This window comes from Pipistrellus kuhlii, unplaced genomic scaffold (genome assembly GCF_014108245.1).
Source record: "Pipistrellus kuhlii isolate mPipKuh1 unplaced genomic scaffold, mPipKuh1.p scaffold_m20_p_4, whole genome shotgun sequence".
NCBI classification, from domain to species: domain Eukaryota; kingdom Metazoa; phylum Chordata; class Mammalia; order Chiroptera; family Vespertilionidae; genus Pipistrellus; species Pipistrellus kuhlii.
The window spans coordinates 30395967-30421915 of record NW_023425540.1 but is presented as its reverse complement, the minus strand read 5'-3'; the positions used below and the strand labels follow the sequence as shown (position 1 = coordinate 30421915).

The window sequence follows — 25949 nt, the reverse complement described above, 5'->3', positions numbered from 1 at the left end:
GCAAGTTCCCTGGGATCCACTGGGATCAGTACTTTGTACTCTGGCTGCTCCCTTGACAGGTGGAGGAGACTGGGTAACAGTGGAGGGGACTGGGATGTGTTCATGTGAGAGGAAGCACAGAGGAGATGAATGAGGACACTTAATGGAAAGAGGTACAGTCACTTATGTCAGGAAACCTCACCAACAAAGAGCCTGTAAGAGGTCATAATTGTGCCTTTATATATTTGCACCTATGTCTCTTTAAATATTGCCCTCTGGTTTCTACAATCATCTGTGTTCTAAGGAAAAATAAGAGAAAGCTTCAGCCCAGCTGGTGTGGCTCAGTGGTTGAGTATGGACCTATGAACCAGGAGGTAATGATTTGATTATTGGTCAGGGCACATTTGGGCTCAATTCCCAGTGTGGGGCATGCAGGAGGCAGCTCAATCAATGATTCTCTCTCATCACTGATGTTTTGATCTCTTTTTCCCTCTTCTTTCCTCTCTGAAGTCAATAAAAATATAGTTTTTAAAAAAGAAAAAGTTCCATAAGAGTATAGAAAACTATTTAACAATCACTCATAAATGTATCACCCAGAGATAACAATTGACAACATTTCCTAGTACTTTTCCCCCCAAATATAAATAAAAATTTTAATTTTAAAATAAAAATTTGCACCCTTTGGTATAAAATATTTTATAATCCAAATTTTTCACTTTGTATAATAGTTACATTAAACAATACAGACACAAGAAAAAGCTTATTGAAATTATTCCTTCATGCCCAAGTCTACTCTGCTGTTCATAGGATGAAAAAAACACTGGTTTGGATGATCTAGAACACATGTGTCAAACACAAGGCCCGCGGGCCAAATCCGTCCCGCCAGGCCTTGCAATGTGGCCCGCACCTCGCTGTCATCACTGCACTCCGCTGCATTTCCATCACAATGACAGTTTATGACTGTTCAGTAAACCATTCGGCCCGCGATTTAGGCTGGATTTTAGATTTTGGCCCCTTCTCTGATTGAGTTCGACACCCCTAATCTAGAAGATTTCATAAGTGAGTGGGCATTTGAGTAGGGTCTTTAAGAATGTTTTTTGAAAAGTACAGGCAAGTAAGGCATACCCTTTAGGTGGAAGAAATAGAATGAATATATTTGTGAAGGGGGAAAGACCTACAGGAACTCAGGAGGTTCTGGGAAGGAAGGAATTTGATTGCTAACCTCAGGGCTGTGACCAAAGAGAGGAATAACAAGAAGCAAGAAGTTACAAAAATCAAAAAGGTAGACAAGGGCCTTTAAAGGTTGCCAATTGGGTCATCCTTGGTAACTCTGGAGAGAGGATAACTTTCCAATTCAGTGGGTGGAGGCAAAAGCTGGAAATAGGTTTGCAAAGGCTGTTTCTTACACTAAGAAGTTAGACTGTGCAAGAAAGAACACCTGAGTTTATCAGAGCTAACAGCAATAACCCCAGATATTTTCCAAGATGGCAAACCAGGAAGGCTTAGTGTTAGAGGAATCCCTTCGGAGACAGGAGAACTCAACAAGGGAGCAGAGCGGGGCTGCAGAGCGACACTGGTGTCCAGTTCGGTTGGACAGCATGACTGTGTAGATGGGCATGCTAATGGAGTCATCCGATCTTCCCCAGAACACTCTGAACCCCAAGGGCACTGTGTCTAAATGACACGGCGAGGAATCTAGGGCTGGGCACTGGCTGAAGGTCATACTGAAGTCAGGACATTTATGAGAACAGCCATCCATGGTTGACCACGGCCACTGTAAACGAGCTGGCTCAGGAATGAAGGAGACTTAAAGAGACCTCACAGCTTGGGTAGGGGAGGGTGGAAGACAGAGTGATTGGAAAGGCTAGTGTATAGAATGTAGGAATCCAGGAGGTGGGTATTATTATTATTATTATTATTATTTGTGGTGGTGGTAGTGGTGGTGATGGCGGGGGGAGACGGGAGGAATCACATCAATGTATTTCAGTGTATACATGTAAGGCACTATGCAACCCAGAAACAGGACGTTTGAGGAACAAATCAGCTAGCTGAAATAGGCACAGAGAGTCTGATTTTGATAATTTGTTCTTCTAATTTCTGGATCAAACAGAATGAAGAAAGGAAAAAAAAAGAGTGGAAAATGTATCAGCCCTAGAACAAATCTGACAGCTGACTCTTCGGCAAGACTGGAGACCGGGGGACTGTAACTCAGGAAGGCTTGGCTGGCAGCCACCTGGCAGTCCACTCGTTGTACACGGAAAGGAGCGGCTCAGGTTAATGAGGCAGCTTAAATTACTTAAAGGCACTCAGGTTACAAACTATGCAGTAGGTGGGGGATGCCGGTCGCAGAAAAAGGCCGCCTCCCACAGAAAATGTATAAGGAAAGTGCGCAGAGAGTATCAAAACATAAACAGACCATTTGTATCAGGAAGGAGTTTGGTTTTCTTTCCCAATCACCCGTAAAGCTAAAGCGCCCTGTGGCACATGTCAAAACTAGCAGCGATAAATGTGCAAATGCACAAACAAAGCTTTCCATTTTAATTATGCAATATATCGGAATGTTAATAAGCAAGAAAGTGCAGTTGGCTTTTTTTTTTTTTAAACATATAGAATTAGAGTTAATCACTTGTGTGCTGCAACTTGAAGTGTGATGATTTAAGGAGATGCAAGACTTTTAAGTTAAAAGCTGTTACCAAATCTCTTACTCTAAGACCTAGGTGTAATACATATTTTACACTAGGAATGAAAGGGGAGAAAGCAACTAAAATTAACAAAAGGAGAAAAAAAAAGTACTGTACCTCTGGGTTCATTATTCCTTCTTTTTTAAAACAGCTGTAAAACATATCCATGGAAAATACTTCACTCCAGAGATATCCATAATACTGGCCGTCATATCCCCCTGCTAAGTGTCCGAAAGTAGCTGGCATGTTCGTGCCTTTAGGGAAAGATACATTTCAATCAATGCCATGGTCAATGTTAATTACCAGGTTATCGGCTGGCTAAGGTTTCCTGCCCTGGGGAGCCACGCTGTGGGAGGAGGGATGGGATTTCACCTCCAATAGGAACTGGGCTTCCTTGTGCCCTGGGTCAAGATGTTTACAAACTTCCCTCCAGGGATGGCTCAACCTCCGGGCCGTTTTCGGCCCTAAGCTCTGGAATGCTTAACCGTAGTTTCAGAGGCTTTGTCCACGCCCATCAGAGAGCTCAGTGTTTCAGAGAATCCCTCCAGCCTTTCCTCTCCCTTAGACACACACGTGTCTTACAAATACTCTACTAGGAAGCCTATTCGTTGTCACGTCTTTATATTTAAAACGTGTCAGAACGGCACTTACTAGGTTCATAGTTATGGAACATGAACTCTTTACTCGAAAAGCTAAAAAGGTTTTTTGTTTTTTTTTGTTTTTTTTTTGTAACAATTCCGTTTACTTCTAGGGATACATTCACAAGGATTTTGTCCAAGGGGCCCCAGGCACAGAGTCGATGTAGGGTCAACTATAAACAGGTCACAAAAGGAAGCAAGGAGCTTAGATTCTACTGACTGTTCTGAACTTCGTCATCTCTATAATGATGACTGATTCATTTAAATAGCAACTTACTGCTGAAACCGGTTTGGCTCAATGGATAGAGCGTCGGCTTGGGGACTGAAAGGTCCCGGGTTCGATTCCGGTCAAGGGCATGTACTTGGTTGTGGGCATATCCCCAGTAGGAGGTGTGCAAGAGGCAGCTGATCAATGACTCTCATCAATGTTTCTAACTATCTCTCTCCCTTCCTCTCTGAACAAAATCAATAAAATATATTAAAAATAAATAAATAAATAAATAAATAGCAACTTACCGGTGGGAAAGACTCCTTTCCAACAACTACATATAGGTAGAATTACATGTTGGCTTTAAATATGCATAATATAAATGTAAACACACACATGTGTACAGCTATCCACCTGCCCGCATGAATCACTTAGGTATTAGGTCAGAGGTGCTAAGTCAAGCTGATGTCAGAGTCAGAGACAACGCAGAAGTCGTGCTTCTCTCTAAAACTGCACACCCCCCCTCGTTTCCTACTGCAATCACGGGGCAGCCTGGTGCACACAGTCAGGGAGGGAGGAGCCGGGTGGGAGCTGCCAAGTGTGAATGGCTCTCTGCGCTCTGGGGTGGAGGCCAATTGCTCACGCCTGATTACCCTAAAACGCTGCAAAAGCTGGAGCCACCTTTCCTTCAAGCACATTTGGACAGGACAGCTCAGAATGTGAAAGTCCGAGAGACCTGGCCCGATGACAGAAAGGAGAAACAAAGTGCACGAGGCATTCTGCCTGACAGACCCCTTTTCCCCTGCCAGTGTGAGGAGCATGCCCTGTGCTGCACGGGGAAAAATGAGCTCAGGTCAGAACGACAGAACTTACGTACCTGGAGTAGCCGCAACCCCTAAGATTTCTGTGCAGCATTTGGCATATTCACTCGCAGCATCCAGCGATGCGTTGGTGTGGAGAGCCTGATCAACTTTGCTCAGAACAATCTGGCGTAGGGTCAGAAGACCTAATGACATAAGAATGTTTGGGCATGTTTTGCAGAAGAGAGAACTCTGTGTTCTACTAGCACGAGATCATAGATTTCAAAAGTGATTCCTGTAGTACTCATTACAAAATGGAAGCAAAACCTCTCATTTAAGATGGAAAAGTAGCCGAAACCGGGTTGGCTCAGTAGATAGAACGTTGGTCTGAGGACTGGAAGGTCCCAGGTTCGATTCCGGTCAAGGGCATGTACCTTGATTGCGGGCACATTCCCAGTAGGGAGTGTGCAGGAGACAGCTGATCAATGATTCTTTCTCATCGATGTTTCTAACTTTCTATCCCTCTCTCTTCCTCTCTGTAAAAAATCAATAAAATAAAAATAAAAATAAAAAAAAGATGGAAAAGTAGATGTATCTTTTTCTTGGAAATAATCCCAGGGCTCAGTATTGCAACGTAGTAAGTGGTCTTCCCACATTAGAGCTGGGGCGGGGGGGGGGGGGGGGGGGGGGGGGAGGGAGGTTTGCTATCATTATTTAAAGGGGAAACAGTTCTATTGACAACACCAGCAATTCCCTATTTAGCAATTCTAATTTGTTTTCCTTTTCTAAAATTACAAGTCATACCTGTGTTGACCAATCTGGAAGCAACAAGATTTTCAAGCAGATCATCCATAATAGGTCTCCCATCTTGATAATGCTTTGACAGTCTCCGGAGGGAATCAATGTCCCACACCCAATTTTCAAGCATTTGTGATGGCACTTCCACAAAGTCAGTTTCCACATTTGTTCCACTAAACCGTGCAAAATCAGTCTAGAAAGTAAACACAGAGGTCTTTCTTTAAAAACAACAACAACAACAATAGATGAAAAACAAATAGGTGGTGAATTACCTATAAAGAAAATTCTCTAAAACTTAAGTCAGAATCAGTGTCAACCGGCCCTTTAAATGAAGGCTTAGAAAACCTTAAAATCAAATGAAAATAAAACATGGCAGCCAAGCAGCATAAAAAATAACCCCTAATACTCTATATTAATTTTGAATCATAAACAAACATGGAACAATTATCCAGAAATCATAACCGGGGGAGAAAAAAAAATCAAGATTTTTCTGCTGATTTCTAAACTGATTTTTCCCTATTACTTAACTACTTAGGTTTTAATTAAAATCAAGTAAAGAGTTAAATTACAGCACTACAGACAGATACCCTTTGTGTATGTGTGATGTTTTATGTTCTAAACTTCAAGTGAATGTGTCTAAGAAAACCATGTTTATAGAAAGTCTGAGTTGTAGCTCTCAGATTAGGTAGAAGATGTTACCTTAAAATAAAAAAGCCACCCATTGCCCTGGCCAGGCATTTTTATTGCTTTTTATTGATTTCAGAGAGGAAGGAAGAGGGAGAGAGGAACAGAAACATCAATGATGAAAGAGAGTCATTGATCAGCTGCCTCCTGCACCCCCTACTCCCCTCTCCCTGGGGACTGAGCTCAAAACCCACACGGGTGCCCTGACCGGGAATCGAACCATGACCTCCGGGTTCATAGGTAAGATGCTCAACCACTGAGCCACACTGGCCAGGCAATAAAAAAACGTTTAAAACAAATTTAAAAAATAAAATGAGGTGTCACTTCTGTGGGAGTTAAGCTGTGTATTAGTTGGCAAGAGGGGTGAGGTAAATGTGGCTGAAGAAAGGAGAAACAAAGAATACACTCAGAAGTTAAAGCACCCTTCTGTGAATGAAAAAGGGGTGCTACAATAAGTCAGTGACCGGATGTAACCTCACAGAATGATCCCTAACTGGGCAGGTCAAGGTGGGTAATCATGCCCCAGGCCTGTAACTTCCCTAGTAAAAGGTTCTCTTTGCCTTAAGCAAGCCACGTCCATTGTTTCTGTGTATCTAGGTTAATGCACCTTTGAAATGCCTCTTTTTCAGGCTTCTCCGAAAACCACCACCAAGAGAGCACACAATTTTTAACCACCCTGTAATGTAATCATAGAGACTTCCCACCCTCATGGAATCTCCCTCACTTCCCTCAGTTCCAAACATAAGAACTTCAGAACTGTCATTGGCAGGCAACATTTGAGACCTTGCTTTCTGGCAAGTCTTCAGTTTGGCTCAAATAGACTCATAAAAATTCTCTCCAGGTTGGGATGTTTCTTGCAATGACACCTCGTAAACATAAAGTACTTCTGAAAGCTCTGGCTAAGAGTTAAAAATAAAGGTTTCTGTGTTGTTGTTGTTTTTTAGGGCAAGTTTAGTAAATTGTTGAATCTGATGTCAGAAAAGCTCCTGGGACTTGACTAGAACAGGCTGGTCTTCTTTATCCTTCACTCCATCCAAAGAACTTGTGTAAAACTGCCACTGGCAGCGGAGTTTCCGCATTTTCCCAGTGGGGTCACCAGGGTAGGAGGGAGGTTGGGGGGAGTTATCCTTCTATTGTCTTTCCCTGCAACTCTATCTGGCTTCCCTCTTCACAAGCTTTAGATCCCAGTCTTCACTCCCTGACTTCATCATCCCTGCGGCTCTAAAGGGAAGGGAAAGGAAGAGGGACTGGCGAAGGGAGCAGATGGAATGCCGAATCAGCAGCAATCACCATTCTGCTTTTGGCCCAGGGCAGAAACACAGATGTCAACGCCAACTCACATTCTGCCTTCCCTCTCTTTATGCAAAAAAATGTTTTGCTTGACTTCCCATTATAATTGTGCTGATCCTGGATATGAAAAGCTGCAAATCCTACAGGACCAAAGGGACTAAAATCACTGGGTTGCTGGAAAGGGCCACCTGTGTTAGAGGACATCCCAATAAAAAACTCTTACAGAGAAAGGGTTCCAGATAACTGAGTATTTTGCCTCTGTTTCGTAAATAATATTCTAAAAAAGAAAAAAAGAAAAGAAAAACTGATCCTACATTTAGATAAAATAAGCATATACAATAATTATAACCATCTATTGATGACATCTATTGAGACTTTACATGTCAGGCATTATGCTAGGTCCTTTTCATGTAGTATCTGATTTAGATTCCAAAACAAGTGTATGAAGGAAATGCTGTAATCGCCATGTCTGAGATAAGGAAATTGAGGCATACCGCGATTAACAGGAGAACTAGGATTTGAAACCATGTGGTCTAACTCCAGAACCCGCAATTTTAACCACAAATGCTCTAATGCCTCCCATCTAATAGGGGGGAAAATGGGAAAAATAGGAGGGTAAGCTATAATGTTATAATATAAATAAGTGTTCTTGAAATGGATCTAAAGTAGAAAAATCGTATCAAATTTGCCTTTATGTGAAGAGTACGTGTGGTTTCAATGCACTTCTGTAGAAATCTGACTTCCTCTATGTGCTGGAAGACCAGACATGAGGCTGACATGCAAATGCCAGCCTTTGTTAGCTTCTATTCTGGACTGGTAATCTGTAATCTGAGCTGCATAATTTTTTAAAGATTACAGTTTCAAACTAAGTACTAACAGCAAATAAAGACAAATTCACACTATCAGCTACCACTAGACAATTTTTTGATAAAAATATAAATTTTGTACATGCTGCTTGCGTGAATATTTTTCAGTTAATGTTTGCAGATGAGGGGGGAAATCAACCTCAAATAACAACAAAAAAAACCCAAACATGTGTGTATTGGTGTTGGTGATGGTGTTTCAGAGCCTAGAAAAGCATGAGCAAATGAATAAGTCATGAGTTAAAATTGAATAAAGTAAGAATTAACACAGTTATGTCATGCAGAGTGGAGAAGAGAAGGCTTATTCTCTCTAAAGCCATCTTGCAGTGGGGGAGAGGGCACAGCAAGTAAATGAACAGATCAACAATGTCTTCTAAAGAACAAAAGGAAATGTTTGCAAAGAGTAGAAGCTAAAAATAACCCAGCTGCTTACTAATTTCCCGAAAGCCAGTCACGCTGCTTCTCTGTGTGCCCTTTGGGCAACATCATTTAAATATTTTTCAAACGAGGAGTACAAAGACCCGACAAAACTCAAAAGCCCAATTGCTAGCAAACAACTAAATCTTAAAGAGAAAGGCATCCACACGGTCTAGGTACACACAGAAACGGCGGGCAAGTCTTAGGATCCAGCAGCCTGATGGGGGCCGGACGTGCTGAGTTATTACTCATTGTGGAGGAGCTAGCAAATACTACCATTCCCAGTTGTAGACTATGGGTTCCAAAGCACCCTAAAAAGTACTTTACACAGTTTTCAACATCAACAACTTGAAGGTGTTGGATATATGAACGTATGAGCCATAGCAACTACTGACACTAATATACTTCCCAGATAAAGCAGAGTATTGTAAAATAAACACAAAACCACCAAGTTAACAAATGATTTTTATAGGTGACATTTCCAAAAGTTTAAGGCATTACTGCTGCAGGAAATATTTTGATGATAAAAACCTAGAAAAACAATGTAAACTTAGACTCCTATTTGGCTAGAGAAAAAAAAAAAAGGTTGAGAAAAAAACTCATAAGATTTTTCTTTATTATCCTTATAAGAATACAATAAGATGCCTAAAATATACTCCATAACAGGTTTTTATAATAGACTAGAGCCTACTGCACAAAATTTGTGCATAGGTAGGGTCCTTAGTGGCTGCCGGCTGGGGTCTCCGTTCCCCAGCTGCTGGCCAGGGCCTCCTTTCATTCCATGCCGCCCCCTGGTGGTAAGTGCATGTCATAGCGAGTGATTGACTGGTTGGTCGAATTCCGGAGGGGATTCTTTGCATATCAAGCTTTTATATATATAGATTACTTGGTGCTGTAGATAGTAACTTCTTGTCCTGGCTGAGTAGCTCAGTTGCTTAGAACATCATCCTGATACATTAAGGTTGCAGGTTTATTACATACAAGTAGCAACCAAAGAATGCATCAATACATGGAATAGCAAATTGATGCTTCTCTTTTTCTCTCTTTCTCTCAAATCAATCAATTAAAAAAAAAGAGTAACTTCTCAATTTATAAAACACTGTGAGAGCTTTGAGCAAAATTATATAAACTAAAGCTCCAAAACTTATGTGAGCTTTTGTTATATTTAAAGATAAAGTTCTGCCCTAGCTGGTTTAGTTCAGTGGATAGAGCATTGGCCTGCAGACTGAAGAGTCCCATATTAGATTCTGATCCAGGGCACATGACTGGATTGTGGACTCGATCCCCCAGTAGGGGAACATGCAGGAGGCAGCTGATCAATAATTCTCTCTCATCATTGATGTTTCTATCTCTCCCTCTTACTTCCTCTCTGAAATCAATAAAATATTTCAAAATATATATACTTAAAAATTAATAATAAAGTCCAAAGTCTTATAGGATTTTTCTAATTAAGAGACCAGCTGCTTTTAATGGTTACAAATAAAGTGTTATTTTCATGATAGTAATCCCCAATTCAAAGAAAAGATGTTCGTTGAAATCAGTAAGTGTATTGTGTTTAGGAAAATGAACAGGCCTCAGGAGAACTGACCTTGGCTGTCTGGGTGATACCTTATGAGTTCTTAGTGGTCATTCCATATCCTGTTTAATCTACCTCTAAACCCAGGGATGATGAAGACGTTTATAAAACAAGACATTAAAAAAGGAAAGTGCTACTGTTTCCTAGGCTTTGCCATAAATAAGAGAGTTAAAGCTTCACGTATACCTAGAAATCACTGGAATAATAGTAATGGAGAGAACCTGAACAATGCTGTTAATTTTCTTATTAATCCTCACAACTGCCCATGGTTCAACAGCTCAGGATTACTACATCATTTTAAAACCATATGAAACAACACATAATCTGCAGGAATCTTAAAAACTTCATCTTAAATTCACAGGCTTACTCCCAAACTGACTATACCTTCATGACCACTAATTCTTATCTTGAAACTGCTTCTTTTTACATTTAAACAAATACACGTACTATTCAAACTCACACGCTAAGAAGGTTGGGGAACTTGCATACATTATACACCACTCTACCTCCAGAATCCAGCACATGCCCAGAAAGTTGTTGATGGTCAATAAATATTTATGACGTGAATGAAGCTGTGGGAATGTTTCTGTATGAAGACCCAAATTTAAACAGTTCTCAGAGACTTTCTCTTATTTTCATGCTTGACCCGACCTCTTAGCCTCCAACATAACATCATCTCACTACTCTGTTTTCTTTCTTGCTTTTTAAAAAATTTCATCTTTATTGTTGGAAGTACTGCAGATGTCCCCATCTGTCTTTTTTCAATACCTAATATTTGCATCATTTAATAATATTGTCAATTTAAAAAAAAAAAAGTTGCATCACATGTCCTCCAGCAAAATTTTAAACATTCAAGATACTTCTCCCCCCCTTTTCAACCTCATCCTGCCATATCTATTATATCAGACGTAAGAGATAATAAATAACTTTGTCTCTCAGGTAACTAAACATTTCTCTTTTAAACCATTTTCTAATTATTTAAAAAGAAACACAGAAAAATACAGTAATAGCTTGTCTCCAAGCAAAATAAATAATGCAAAGATCATCACATTTGGTTTGTGACTTTAGCATTTATTCTATGTACATATGTGAATGTGTATTATATATATAAACAAACGAACACACAACTAAATAACAAAAGTGAGATCCTGAAAGAAATCACTTCTAACACTGATGTTGGAAACTATAGGTTGTGGGTAGGGAGCAAAGAATACAAGTTTGTTGATAGATGTTCACTGTGTTACCATGACTGAAACCTAAGAGATCAACTTGCACAGAGGAATATGTGGAATTAGATAAACTCATTGATTCTATACAAGCTTACATGAGACTGATTTAGAGGAAGCGCCGTTCAAGAAATGTAGGAGAAAAAGTTCTTTCAACAGAATACGTAGTTGGGATACCAAATTCAGACATAACAGCTTCTCCAGTACATGGGTTCAGATCACAGAGAATGGCTGGTTCTAGGCAATAGAGTGCAGAGGCTGGCCAGTCCAATCCTGGATGAATCATTTAACTCTTCTAAGTCTCAGTTTTTCCTCACTTGGAAATGGGAAAAATAATTATATAATGGCATAACAATAAAAGCAGATTGGTCAATTTACTTCAGAGGTAAGGACAACATTAAAGAATGGGTGTAAGGCACTGAGTATACACAGTGCTTGGCACATGGAAAGCGCTAAGGACATCCTGGCTGCTATTCTACTTCTTAGGCTGCCCAGGTTTCCTGATCAGGATGGTCTTGGCTGGTCTGACCAAGCTTGTCCTGGGCTTCTTCCAGGTTTCTATGCCTGGTGCTAATGCTGAAGATAATACATGCACATTTCTCTTCAGCTAATCTTCTTCCACTCCCAAAACTCTAACTGCCCATTCTACTCCAGCTTCAGGAATCAAATTTCCAAGTAGGCAATAATCATTAGAACAAAACAAAACCAGACGGAAACCTAATGGTCTCCAATTACTTTCCATAGATCCTCACCCCAAACTACTGAGGGTGAGCATTTGCGAATTCTCTTTAACCCTAAGTGACTGTACTTTTCTTCATGGCAACTCCCTGTCCCCGCTCTTAAATGATGACTGGTGTGCTTCTTACTGACCCAAAAGCTCTGAGTCACACAGAAGCAATAGTTACAAGAATACTTCAAACATGTATGGCACTCTATGCTTTCCCAAGTACCTTTTCATTTAATCTGTCACCAGCACCCCAGTGAAGAAGGTATGAGTATTGTTGTTGTCCTCATTTTATAAAGAAGAAAAATGAGATAGCTCAAGGAGGTCGAATAACTTGCCAAAGTCACAGAGCCAGATCCGAAAACACATAGATGATTTCTTTTTTAACATGGACGATTTTTAATCTAAGGATTCGTTTATTTACAACTGTGTCTAACTAAATACACATAAAGCAGACAAGATGCCTATTAGTCTTTCAACCAAATTAACAATTTAAAAATCTCATAACTTGATGTTTTTCTGCCCGTCTACCTCTTTTATTTTTAATTAACAAGACTTTGTGATTCTGAGGTGTTGCTTTAAAATATCTCTCGTTCCAAAAATGATTAATGCTTTTAACTCACAAGCCCTTATGGGCATCGGAAGGAAGGCAGTAGGAAGCATGGCTGCTCTTCGTAAGTTCAAAAGGCCATTGAATACTGAGAGCCCAAGCCACAAGAAAGCTGTGAAACAGGAACAGACACGAGAGATACCACCTCTTGATTGCTATCTTGAAAATTACCTCCCAGGCCATGTAAACATAGGAAGACAGGAGTGAAACTCGTGTCCTGAATGATGAGATGGCAGAGAGATGGAACTAGTACGTCTACATGTTTGAAACTGGGTGTTCCTGCTGTCACATTTAAATATCCCCGTGACAAGCTCCAATGAGCTGGGCTGGTCATCAAACTTGCATACTGCCACAGTGGAGACTCAAATCCAATCTATTAAATATGTATGGCACATCTTTTAATTCACAATATGTTTCTTAGATAAGTCAGAAGTGTTTTACTGAACATTAAAGCTATTAAACTCCTTCACTAATTTCCAGGTCAGGTCAGTATAAAAGTTTTTGAAATTATTATAATGCTGCAACTACATGGACCTGTGCCGATACTTTTAAGACAAAAGCAGTGGTCACTGATTCCAAATATGATTAACTTAAAAGTTCTTAAAATGTTATAGGTCTTTTGAAAGGATTAATAGACAAATAAGAGATTTGTCAAAGATAGTCTTGTGAGGAGATGACCAAGCAAGAGATTATACCAACAGCTGTGTGACACATTTTGTGTTCATGAATGCGGTAAGGCAAACTCTTTAAGACTTGAATATATCTACTATTTCATGAGACACCAAACTGATGGAATAAACAAACAAACAAACAAACAAACAAAGTATTTTAGTCACAAGTCAAACAGCTCTAAGATCACAAAGTATAAAGATATATTTTCTGGTAGTAATGTGGCCATATCAAAGGATCAAAATTAAAATAGGTCATGAAAATAGAGCTGTGAAGAACTGTACTAGGAATATGTGGTAAGCATATGATATTAAGGTTATAAGAAAGAGCTTGTGTCTGAAAACAAGGACATGCATCAACAGCATTGAAAATCCAATTTGAGGGTCACTATTATTTTAATAAATGTGATTAGGATACCAAATTACTTCCTTGTGAGATCATTAGCTGATAATTACATCCAAATATGGCGGAAGCTTCTATAAACTCAGGAGTTCTTTACTTGGAATCCATCATGCTCTGGGCTTCTAGGTTTCTGTGAGCCCTTTGGAATTCCAAGTAAAAATTTCAGTGTATGAGTATAAGTGTATTTTTCCAGAAGAGGTATCCGCAGCTTAAATCAGATTTTTATAGGTTCTTGAGAGTCTCCAAAGTTAAAATCCACTGTTCTAAAAGCAGGCCACTGTATAAGAACATAACTAGAAGTTAAAGAACCTAAGTAATGTCCCATACGTCTGAAATTAAGAAAAGTCTTTCACTTTCCTAAATTAGGATAATTTAGATATATCCTAATTAAATAAATCATTAGCTATAGAATGGACATCGGTGGAAAATAAGCATTTCAGGAATTTGCTGTGAAAATAGATTCTAAAAGTATCTAAGAAAAAAAATTTAGGTTATTCTTAAAGATTTAATTTCCTAAGATTAAACAGAGAATAGAAATGGTTATATTAGTATGTCAGCACTTATTTATTTAACTGAACAGATTCATACCCTATTCCCCTGTTTGTTCGTTTTTAAATAAAACATGGAAGCACCAGCATGTAGTATTTTAGAAATGAGTAGCTACATTTTTGGTTCTTGCAATAAGTAGGAGCTCTTCTGGGGGTTACTGCACATGTTAGGACCACAAAAATTGTCCCCTCCTCTGCACGTTTTATATTTCTTGCTGGAATTCAAATAAATGAAAAATCTACAATGAAGAACCTAGAAACTAACTCCTTGCACATATTTTTGCAAGTCCTTTTTATATAATTTTAATTTCCAAGGCACTAACTACTGGGATCAACTCTGTAAATCCAAGTAAGATTTCTTTTTCATTTGGAATTTTCCTAAGAGGTGTTCGCCGTTTAGGGATATCATGTCACCTTTGGTGCTACTGACTGAATGTTTGTTCCCTCCCCAAATCAGGATGTTGAAACCTAACTCTCAATGTAATACAGCAGGTGGGGCTCTGGGAGGTGAGCAGCTCATGAAGGTGGACCAGTGTCATGCCCTGGACTATCGTCTTTATAAAGGAGGCCCACGGAGACTCCCCACCCTTTCCACCAGGTGAGGACACAGTAAGAAGGCACCATCCATAAACCAGATGGCAGGTCCTCACCAAACATGATGTTGGGACTTGCAGCCTCCAGAAGTATGAAAAATTTCTCTTATTTATAAACTACCTGGTCTATGGTGTTGTTATAGCCACGTGAACTAAGACAATGGCAATACCATTTTTCGACTCCAGCTGAGAAACCACTTATGTCAATCCGCAGTTTCTGCTGTTGGATTCAGGGTTATTCACATAGCGCACATCCATGAATACCTCATTATGTCTTAGTACATAGCCATGCTAAGGCATTGACATTTAAAAAAATCTTTCTTTTAATGAGGAACTTAATTACATCAATTATAAAAATTCTCTGTATGAAGAAAGGCTGTTAGAGAAAAACTAGTAAAATCCAAATAAAGTGTGGAGTTTAGTTAAGCGTACTGTATCAATGTTGGCTTCCTGGTTGTGACACAGGTACTATATAGTAAGGTGAGATGTTAACATTAGGAGAATCAGGATAAAGTGCACTTGGGCAATTGTTGTACTATCTTTGCAACTTTTCTATAGATCTAAAACTATTCTAATAAAGAGATTATTTTTTAAAGTTTTCCTTTAGAGACTGGCTGGTGTGCTCAGTGGTTTCGTGTCTACCTGTAAACCTGGAGATCACAGTTCAATTCCATCAGGGCATATGCTCAGTTCCCACTGGGGGTCGTGTAGGAGGCAGCAGATCAATAATTCTCTCTCATTGATGTTTCTTTCTCTCTCCCTCTCCCTTCCTCTCTGAAATATTTTATATGTATCTTTTTTTTAAAGTTTTCCTTTAGAGCTATATGGAGATTGCAATTTGGAAAACTGTCCCTCCATTTCTGTTAACATGCGGTTTTTACAATATGTTATTTTATGAGTTTACTTGAGCCAAACTGAAAACTTATGCTGGGGAGCAAGATCTCAAATACTCCAACATCAGCTTTTTAAACTGTTAGATTGGACAACTGAACTAGATGTTTTCATATGCCAATAACTGAAATTATCAGCAAGTTCGTATGGTTTATGCTAGGACAGTATTGGCCTAGTTATTGGACTGCATTATCAAGTTGAGAATAAGGGTAATTTTCGTTTTTAGAAATAAAGAAGTTAGTTGCAATCCATTACACACACACACACACACACACACACACACATCTCCTCTCTGGCAAAGTATCCCCATGGTTACTATACTACATGATCTATGATTTTAATTTGAGGCTAGTAAAGAAAGGTATTACAAAATATTTATTATTTAAAAAGGAGCAAAGAGCCTGAGATAGCTGAAAGCCACAGAGTATCTGTAACCCTTCCTTAATGACAGTCTTCTTTCTTTTTCCAGAGGGTGGTATTCAGTGAACGCTTTCATCAGTGAATCCACCTTCCAGTAAAAATATGCTGTGAAACAGAACCCAATCAGAAAAATGTTGTATTTTTGCAGGAGGCCTGTGAAATTCTTGAACATGTTCAGCGTCTGAAAAAACATGTTAAAGGGAAAAACCCAACTTGCAGTGAGGAAAAAAAAAACCCCGAAAAGGCATTTGGCACTCACCTGGGCACAAATCTGATGCATGACATGACCGAATTCATGGAAGTAAGTCCTCACCTCATCGTGCCTCAGGAGAGAGGGACGACCTGCAAGGGGCTGTGAGAAGTTCACCACGAGGGCTGCCACCGACATCATGCGGCTCCCGTCCGGGAGGAGGCAGCCGGGCTGGAGACCGAAGCAGGCTGCGTGGTTGTACTTCCCTTCCCTGGGAACCAGAAGCGCCATCTATGAGATATGAACACCCTTCTCTAACAGCATCGCCCTGGCCTTGCTCAGTCATTAAGTCCTATTTGATACATATTTGGTAGAAGATGCTTCATAATATTCAATTCACCTCTTAGAAAGTAGATCAACATTGTAGTAAAATGGAAAGACTAAAACTAAACATACAAAAAAACCCAACTACCATGTCATGTGAGTTATCACTCCAAGGTTTCTTTTATTGAAAAATCTTAGTATCAGAACTAAGAATATGTACCACACCTCATGTATGGCTGCATGTCCAACTTATTTTATTTGTTTGCTTATTTTGTGGAATTCATTGGGGTGACATTGGTCAATAAAATTTATATAGGCTTCAGGTGAACAATTCTGTAACACATCATCTGTCTACGGTATTGTGTGTTCACCACCGCATTCATTACATGTCCAACTTATTTTAATGAGGTCCTGCTTTTCATCCTCAAAGATGGAGTTACAATTTATTAACCAATGTCACCCCAATAAATACAATAAAAAATGGAGTCATTAAACACTAAATAGTGTTGAAGAAATCTAAGATACAAGGTACAGTTTGGTTCACGAGGTAGTTTTCCTTTAAAAATAGAATTGATAAAAACCAAATTCCATACAGTGAGGTTGTTCTTTTTATTCAAGGAGGGGAGAATCAGTGTTCACAATTAAATGAGCTTTCTTGATAAACTTCACAAGTCTTTTTGAAATAGAATGCTTTTAGTTAGCCTGGGGAAAAGCATGAATTATACTATAAAGATGACTATTCTCAGACAATGAGGTATCAGTGAGGGCCTTTCCAAAAGCTAATGGCCATTAGACTTTATTCTAGGACTAGGTTTCCTCCTTTTTTGTTTTTGCTAGGAGGCTAACAGGACTTTCAGGTTTGGCTGAAATTTTTAATTTTACTTCTATGTATTTTTCTGTATTATCTTTCTAGGTGACTCATTCCTCTCGGGATTTTTCTTGCTGATGAAGTTTTAAAAAACACACATTTATCTTTTTCCAGCTATTGTTATAATGTATGAAGGGCATTTATTGCTGGAAAGGGCATTTATTGCTCATATCCTTACAACAATAACATGCTGGACAATCTGCAAATCACAACTTTCCTTGAATCCTTCAGAAAGCAGAGGTTGAATGGCTATCAACTAACATACAATCTAAGACAAGATGCCCCCGAGGAAAGAGAGGACGGAAACTTCAAGCAACTAAAAACAATCAAACGTGGATTAGTATCCCCATTTTATAGGGCCTGTAATATTGGTTATGAAACTGAGGCACAGAAACATCAAGAACCTCCCCATCAAGGAATGGAACCAGACATTCTGGCTTCAGAGCCCACATCTTTAATCCCTTTACTAAAACCACACAAGAGATCTTTGGAAGACAAGAGTGATAATCTGGACACGAGTTGAATCCCTAAGTCCCTTCCAACAATATGGTCATCAGTACCTGGGATAGAGGTCCAAGTAGAACTGTCCCAATACTTCTCCCGTGGCTTTATCCTTCACAGTGTAGAGCGTAACATTTTTATTCCACACATGAGCGCCCGACACTTGCTCGAACGAGAGTCCCAACAACTCCTGGTATATGTTCAGCAAGCCTTCGGTGACCACCTCAATGGGGAAGTATTCCTTGAGGACCTCCTGGTCTATGGAGTACTTGAGTTCTTCTGTCTGAGTCATGTAGTAATGCAGATCCCAGGCATTGATTTTCCCATCATATTCGAAACCTCTCTCCTCACATTCCTTTTTCTTCAAATTCAAAATAAACTCTCGTTCTGCCTCACCCAAGGGCTTTAATTTCTGGCTTAAGTCATCTGTGAGGGAAAGGAGGGGGGGAGTCAATGATCTATTGTTCTTAGGAGCAAGCATGTTCACACATACCTGTGCATCAGCATGGTGCTTTCTATAGAGGAAGAGTGGGAAAAAGGGAAGGGAAAGAAAGCAGCCTCTATTATGATAGCACTATCTCCTCACCCCTTTTTCTTTTAGCACCATCCAAACCAGGCCATGACTTCCTCACAGCATCACCAAAACTGAAGTTTACTTCAGGGAACTCTGACTAAAAAATGTTCTAATTCAGGGGAAAAGGGAATAGTGTAACTAAACTCATATATATGATTATTCTTAAAAAAGATTAGGCTTCTCAGAAAGGCAGGGAAAATAAATCAGATATGACCTGTGACTAGTACTACTAAAAATTGCTCAATGTCTTTGATGGCCATGGGTTTAGTATGTTTCACTACCCAATTCCTATGAAGAAAGACTATTTGGACACAGTAATTCCACTTTTTAGATGGATACCACAATTTATATCTGTGATCTATTTTGGACTATTTTACTGTATTTGGCTCAATGAATATGCTCTTATTATGTATGAATTCCTCACAATCTGTTACATATATAAGATAAACATGTGTTTGGCTCTGTAGGGGACATGGAAATTGTGAGGAGAAGGCAAGAACCTGAGGAATGAGGGGAAGAGAAAGAAGGAAACTTCTTTAGTGGTAGGCAAACTCATTAGTCAACAGAGCCAAATATCAACAGTACAACGATTGAAATTTCTTTTGAGAGCCAAAATTTTTTAACTTAAACTATATAGGGAGGTACATTGTTATTGACTTAATTAGGGTACTCCTAAGCTGGCCTTTCGTAAAACCTCAAGGGGCCAAAGAGCCGCATGTGACTTGCGAGCCACAGTTTGCTGACTGTGTCCTAGCCGATAAGAGAGATAATTCAGAGTGGGCCGCCAGAGAATATGAAAGTACAGGTAGCAAGAGGACAACCCAGATGGGCATATGTCAATTTTAAATGAGAGGGAAATGACTTTAAATAAATTAAGTTAATCAGGAATTTTTTAAATATATGCAGTTATAACTACAGAAAACATTTTCATCAAAATTGTTAACTCCTTGAGCCATTTTCTATATAACATGCATCAGAATATATGGAAATTACCTGTTCACATCTCCATATTTTCCATTCAGGGAAAATTCACTGAGAAAAGAACCTCATTTTATTCCTTTTTATGGTTTACCATTTAGAATACTGACTAATGCAGAACAGTGATTTCCTAAATGTCCAATGAGTGAATAAATCAATTATATAGTACTAACAAATAACTACCATTTATGGTGCATCTGCTACATGTCATATCTGATGCCAGCATATACATTAATAATGCTAGGTATGGACATTTAAGACATAGAGAAGTAAATCTTGGGCTGAAGGTTGATTTTTAAGACATTATTAGTAATCTCTACTTCAGCTGAGCTAATAAAAAAATACCCAAGTAACAGACTACATACTTTGACTAGTTGTTAAAGGTGAATAAAGTCTGAAAGGGGTCAATGAGGAAAGTTAAAGAGGCATGAGCACCAATTTTTATAGTTAGAAAAGATTACAATAAAAATCAGTGTTTATACCTTGGTTGTTATTCAACCACTTTCACTAAGATGAGAGAGAGAAACAGAGTGACTCTTGGAGTAGTGACACTTTGGTTGAGATAGAGATGGGGAGAGTAATAGAGTACCAGTGATTCAATATCATGCACATAAGAATCATGGTTTTAAAAAGATTAGTGAAAATTGTGTTAAATAAATGTGAATATAGTTATTAGATAATAGTTTTGATGCATATTTATATTGCTTTTGTATATAGTAAGTGGCTCCTAGAATATAAAATGTTTTTTTTGTTTGTTTATAATGTTCTATTTTCATTTATGTCACATTTGTCAGCTTATTTCATATGAATTCATATGTAGCTATACTATAACTACCATCACCAAATGCAGTGAACAAAGCCAATAAGCTAATACTTGCTGTTAGGACCTTAGATGTTTTGTTAGACATTAGACATAAAAATCCCAATCAAGACACAATACAGAATGAAGCAAGGATTATCAGTAATATAGATAATGAGCGACCCTTAGGACCAAGCACAGTATCTAATATATAGTAGGGGATCAACAAGTTTCTGTTGAATGAATAAAGAATAGCATGTCCTCAAAAGCACATTAGAGACTAAGAGCCCTCTGTCAAGTGGGTATCATGCAGCAAAACAGTCACAGAAATGGAAATACAGAGCTCGTAAATAAATTAAAAAGACCTAACCTAGGAAGGCTGTCACACGGCTTGTGCTCTTCGCAGTGTTCATTTCAAGGACAAAGTCAGCATGTGTGCTATAGCCGAGGAGCTTGGCGACTTTGGCCCGCAGTGGGAGTAGCTGCTGTAGAATTTTCGTGTTTTCCTAGTAATAAACAATAACAACAAAAACCAAACATTAATAATTGGATAAAAATAATTAATTGGATCCAAAGCACTGAAAGTTATTACATTTATTTTCAGGTTGGTAAAACTGTCAAATATTTTTAGACCATCTCAACTTCTAATAAATTATTTCATTTCAGCCCTAGCCGGTTTGGCTCAGTGGATAGAGTGTTGGCCTGCAAACTGAAAGATGAGGCTTATGCAATCGCCAGAAGATTAGGTTCAAAAGATGTTGTAATAAAGGCACAGGTTTTATTTATTTATTTATTTATTTATTTATTTATTTATTTTTTAATATATATTTTATTGATTTTGTACAGAGAGGAAGGGAGAGAGATCAGAGTTAGAAACATCGATGAGAGAGAGAGTCATCGATCAGCTGCCTCCTGCACACCCCCTACTGGGGATATGCCCGCAACCAAGGTACATGCCCTTGACCGGAATTGAACCCGGGACCCTTCAGTCCCCAAGCCGACGCTCTATCCATTGAGCCAAACCGGTCCTGGCAAAAGGCACAGGTTTTAGCTGGTGGTAGAGGAAAAGGAACACTTGAAAGTGGTCTCGAAGGAGGAGTGAAGATAGTTTTCTGTCCAGAAGAAGCAAAAGCCGTTTCCTCACAAATGACTGGGGAAAAGTTGTTTTCCAAGCGAACAGGAGAAAAGGGCAGAATTTGCATCAAGTGTTGCTTTGTGAGCGAAGATATCCCAGGAGAGAATACTACTCTGCGATAACAATGGGAAGGTCATTTCAAGGTCCTGTATTAATACAAGTTCTCAAGGCGGTGTCAACACTGAAGATGTTGCTGCAGAGACTCCTGAAGCCATAGTTAAAGAACCTCCTGACATTGCAGAAGGCATCGGAAAGGAACAAGCTGTCCGGCTTGCACAGAAGATGGGATTTCCACCTAATGTTGTGGATTCTGCAGCAGAAAACATGGTCGACTTTACACACTTTACATGAAATATGATGCAACAATGGTAGAAATAAGTCCTATGGTAGAGGGTTCAGATGGAGCTGTGCTGTGTACGGATGCGAAGGCTGATTTTGATTCTAATTCAGCTTATCACCAGAAGAAAATCTTTGATCTCCAGGACTGGACTCAGGAAGATGAAAGGGACACAGATGCAGCTAAGGCAGATACTGGCCTTGAAGGGAATATGGGCTGTCTAGTAAACGGTGCTGGTTTGGCTGTGGCAACAATAGATATAATAAAACTTCCTGGAGGGACTCCAGCCAACTTTCTTGATGTTGGTGGTGGTGCCGCAGTCCATCAAGTACCAGAAGCATTTAAGCTTATCACTCCAGATAAAAAGGTACTGGCTATTCTGGTCAACGTTTCTGGAGGAATCATGAGGTGTGATGTTATTGCACAGGCTACAGTCATGGCAAAAGAATTTGGAAATTGAAATACCCATTGTGGTACGGTTACAAGGTACACGAGTAGATGATGCTGAGGCGCTGATAACTGACAGTGGACTTAAAGTTCTTGCTTGTGACGACTTGGATGAAGCTGCTTAAATGGTTGTAAAGCTCTCTGAAACAGTGAACTTAGCCACACAAGCCCAGGTGCATGTGAAATTTCAGTTGCTGATCTGATCTGAGAATCCAGTGGCTGGCAGAAGGTTTTAAATGTGCTATGATCATTATTGTTCCTTTTCTCATTCATGTGCGAATATTATAATTGCCGTCTAGGCATAAAAACTTTTAAAGCATTTGGTCTGCATTTAATTGTATTGAGAACGGGCTTTTTGTATAAAGAATGTATAATGCAGTTATCTAGTTTCTTTGTTGCAGCCTCCTTTTTCATGTCTACAGAATGCCATTTGCAATATGCCAGTTTATTTTTGTTGGATACAGCATTCTTCATTAATATGAGTCCTCTGAATAAAATAAATCTGAAGATAAAGCTTTATTTTTTAGCGTTAGAAATATATCTAATAACTAGCCTTATTAGAAGAGCAATGTATTAAAACAATGTTTTATATAAGAAGTATTTATCTTCAACACCAAATACCTAACTAAATATATGAACCACTATTTATAAACAGATTTTTCAAACACTCCTCAGAATATTCTTTTAAATATTTCAGTGAAGTAACTTAATTATTTGAATATTATCTTACTTGTTAAAAAACACTGATAACCGTAAGTCTTTATGATCCTGTGGTATTGAGAAGAACCTGTAGGTTTTCACCAAATAAAGGCATATATACTAAAACAAAACAAAACAAACAAGGAAAGAAGAAAGAAGACCCAAAATAAGTCCAATGGGCTATCCTAGGAACTTCCTAGACTAAGAGTCCTTATAATTCTTGCCAAACTGTTTGTTGGAATGCCTGCTATGTATCCCGTTCTCTCCTTTTCCAAGTGGGAGGTTTTTTTTTTTTACTGTGGTTATTCTGTTCCTATTCTATCACTGGGTGTGTGTATTGGGTGAGTGGGCCAGTCAAGTTGTCTTCCTTTTCATTGGCTGCTACATCATGAGAAGCTACAACTGGGAGGACTGTCTATCACTGAGAGAGCCTAGTCTTTGAGCTCAAGGCAGTAACTGGCTGGGATCTGACACCTGGCGAATGGGGGGAAATGTGCTCATGTTACTTGGGTAGACTGGGTGCAACTGGCTAGCAGACTCTTAAAATCCATTTCTAATTCTTCCTTTTAGTAATAGAATCTACTCAGATGAGCAAATGGCTACCAATTGAAGACTATATTTCTCAGCCTCCCTTATAGCTAGATATAGCTATATAATGGAATTTGGATCAATGCAATGTACATGTAACTGATATATGTAATTTTTAGGTTTTTTCCTTTTAAAAAATATATTTTTGTTGATTTCAGAGAGGAAGGGAGAGGAACTGAGAGATAGAAATATCTATGATGAGAAAGAATCATTGATGGGCTGCCTCCTGCACACCACACACTGGGGATTAAGCCTGCAAACCAGGCAGGCGCTCTGACCGGGAACTGAACTGTGACCTCCTGGTTAGGTTGACGCTCAACCACTGAGTCACAATGGCTGGGCTCTAGGTCTTTTTCTTAAAGATACTTTCACTGTACTTTATTTTCCTTCTTCCCAACAGACTGGGAAGATGACAACTGAAATGCCCTTGGAAGTCATTTTTTGAGAGGAAAGATAGAGAGAGATGCCTCACCAGTCCTGGACTATCAACTTAGGAGAAGAATAAAACTTTTAGTTTATTTAATCCATTCTATTTTTATTAGAATAGTTTAACCTGTGGCCAGACAAAGGAGGTTGTCAATAGGCAAGGAAAAACCTAAAATTCTAGGTCTGCGGAATTAGAAAACATAATGCTCACACAAATAGGAATATTAGTCTCAGAGCTGACTTCAACATTGGTTAACAAAGCAAACCGTTTTCTTTTTTTTCTTCTTTTAAAAAAATATATTTTATTGATTTTTACAGAGAGGAAGGGAGAGAGAGAGAGAGTTAGAAACATCGATGAGAGAGAGTCATCGATCAGCTGCCTCTTGCACACCCGCTACGGGGGATATGCCCGCAACCAAGGTACATACCCTTGACTGGAATCGAACCCGGTACCTTTCAATCCCCAAGCCGACGCCCTATCCATTGAGCCAAACCGGTTTCAGCAGCAAACCGTTTTCTTAAAGTCCTCCAGAACATCACATAAACAAACAAAGACAAACATTTATAAGTACCTCTTTGCACCTTGTGTTAAAAGCCAATTCCATCTTCCTTCTGGTTTCTGGGATACAACATTTCTTCATGACAGGAAAATAGTGTGGATATTTTAAGGTAATTTTGTACTTGTCATCATCTGTCTTTTCTAAACTATCAATGAAATCATCAGGAAGAGCACCTGCAAAAAATTCTCTCATACATCAAGTTTTCCACTCATTATTGATTAATTTAGCACTGGCATGGTGCCATTAAGAACTCGAGGAATTTTGCAGAGTAATTAAAATTCAAGTAAAATAATGACAATTTTCAAATCTCATGAGGGTGGCGGTCAGAGAACAGGTGTCTCGGGAGATGCTAATCCAAAATATGAACATGCTTCAGTGCTGGTTTGACGGAGAACAGGAAAATTAAACCAAGAAAGATCCAGAACAGAATAAGAGTCTACTTTAAGTTGCAATATATGGGACATTGGGGGCAAAAAATTTTTCAAGGCACTGAAGTCTGTAAACAAAGAAAGATTATGAAATCTTCTCAGGACTGTCTCCAGAAACAGCATACACTCTCATTAGTCTATAACCTAAAAATGGCTTGGTGTTTTTTTCTGTAGAAGGAATTTTTAAAGAATTCTTTTAACTCTGACCTGTCACACTGTAAGGTGACATTATCTGCCTAAATTACATGATTTCATCTAGAAAAATAACATAATTTTACCAAGTTCAGCCTTGGAAAATACAAGGAAGGTATCATCCTCATTGAGGTTTTTGTTGAAGTCAATGCACAGCTCACTCATTCTTTTCTTCATTGCTTTGATTTCCTGAACCAAAGATAAATACGGGACATTAACAATTTCAATCTTCTGAAAATGCTAGGTAATGAAGTTTCTGTAGACCACACTGGCTCTCCATGCGTGGCCCTTACCAAAAGCATCAACCTCACCTGGGAATTTGTTAGAAATGCAAATTTTTGAGACCCACACCAAATCTACTAAAACACAACTCTCAGAGGTGGTTTCCTGCATTCAGAGTTTTAACAAGCCCTCCAGGTAATTTTGATGAATGCTAAATTTGACACAGTCATTTCTGGACATTCTGGCTGTCTCCCTGGTTCCTTCCACTTCCTCCATAGGCCACAGCAGTGATGGAGTTGGAGTGGGATCTGATTTCATCTGAAGTTCCAGGGGTGTGATCTCAGCACTGGTTATGTAATCCTGCCCGTACTTCACTAATGACTGGTTCAGGTAACCCACGCCTGGCATTCACTCAACTAATGGGGGACTCAGGATCAGGCAGATGATCCAGTCTGGGCCATTAAGACATGAGGGGAGGTTTGATGGAGGCATCTCTGTGTCCTTCTAGATTAGGGGTGTCGAACTCAATCAGAGAAGGGGCCAAAATCTAAAATCCAGCCTAAATCGCGGGCTGAATGGTTTACTGAACAGTCATAAACTGTCATTGTGATGGAAACGCAGCGGAGTGCAGAGATGACAGCGTGGTGCGGGCCACATTGCAAGG

The 25949-nt window shown here is 39.2% G+C and overlaps 1 protein-coding gene and 1 pseudogene across 3 annotated transcripts in view; one reads left to right on the top strand and one right to left on the bottom strand.

Annotated features, from left to right (window-relative positions):
* NLN (neurolysin) overlaps positions 1–25949 on the bottom strand; it is a 70755-nt gene that overhangs the window by 10073 nt on the left and 34733 nt on the right. For all 3 annotated transcript variants that reach the window (XM_036409408.2, XM_045571223.1, XM_045571224.1), the window contains exons 5-12: positions 25150–25252; positions 24456–24616; positions 20622–20757; positions 17960–18326; positions 16277–16478; positions 5111–5297; positions 4384–4512; positions 2778–2914 (exon numbers count right to left, since the gene is read on the bottom strand). In XM_036409408.2, coding sequence (XP_036265301.2) covers positions 2778–2914; positions 4384–4512; positions 5111–5297; positions 16277–16478; positions 17960–18326; positions 20622–20757; positions 24456–24616; positions 25150–25252 — 1422 coding nt within the window. The remainder of the gene's footprint in view (positions 1–2777; positions 2915–4383; positions 4513–5110; positions 5298–16276; positions 16479–17959; positions 18327–20621; positions 20758–24455; positions 24617–25149; positions 25253–25949) is intronic.
* LOC118702951 lies at positions 20955–22995 on the top strand (annotated as a pseudogene).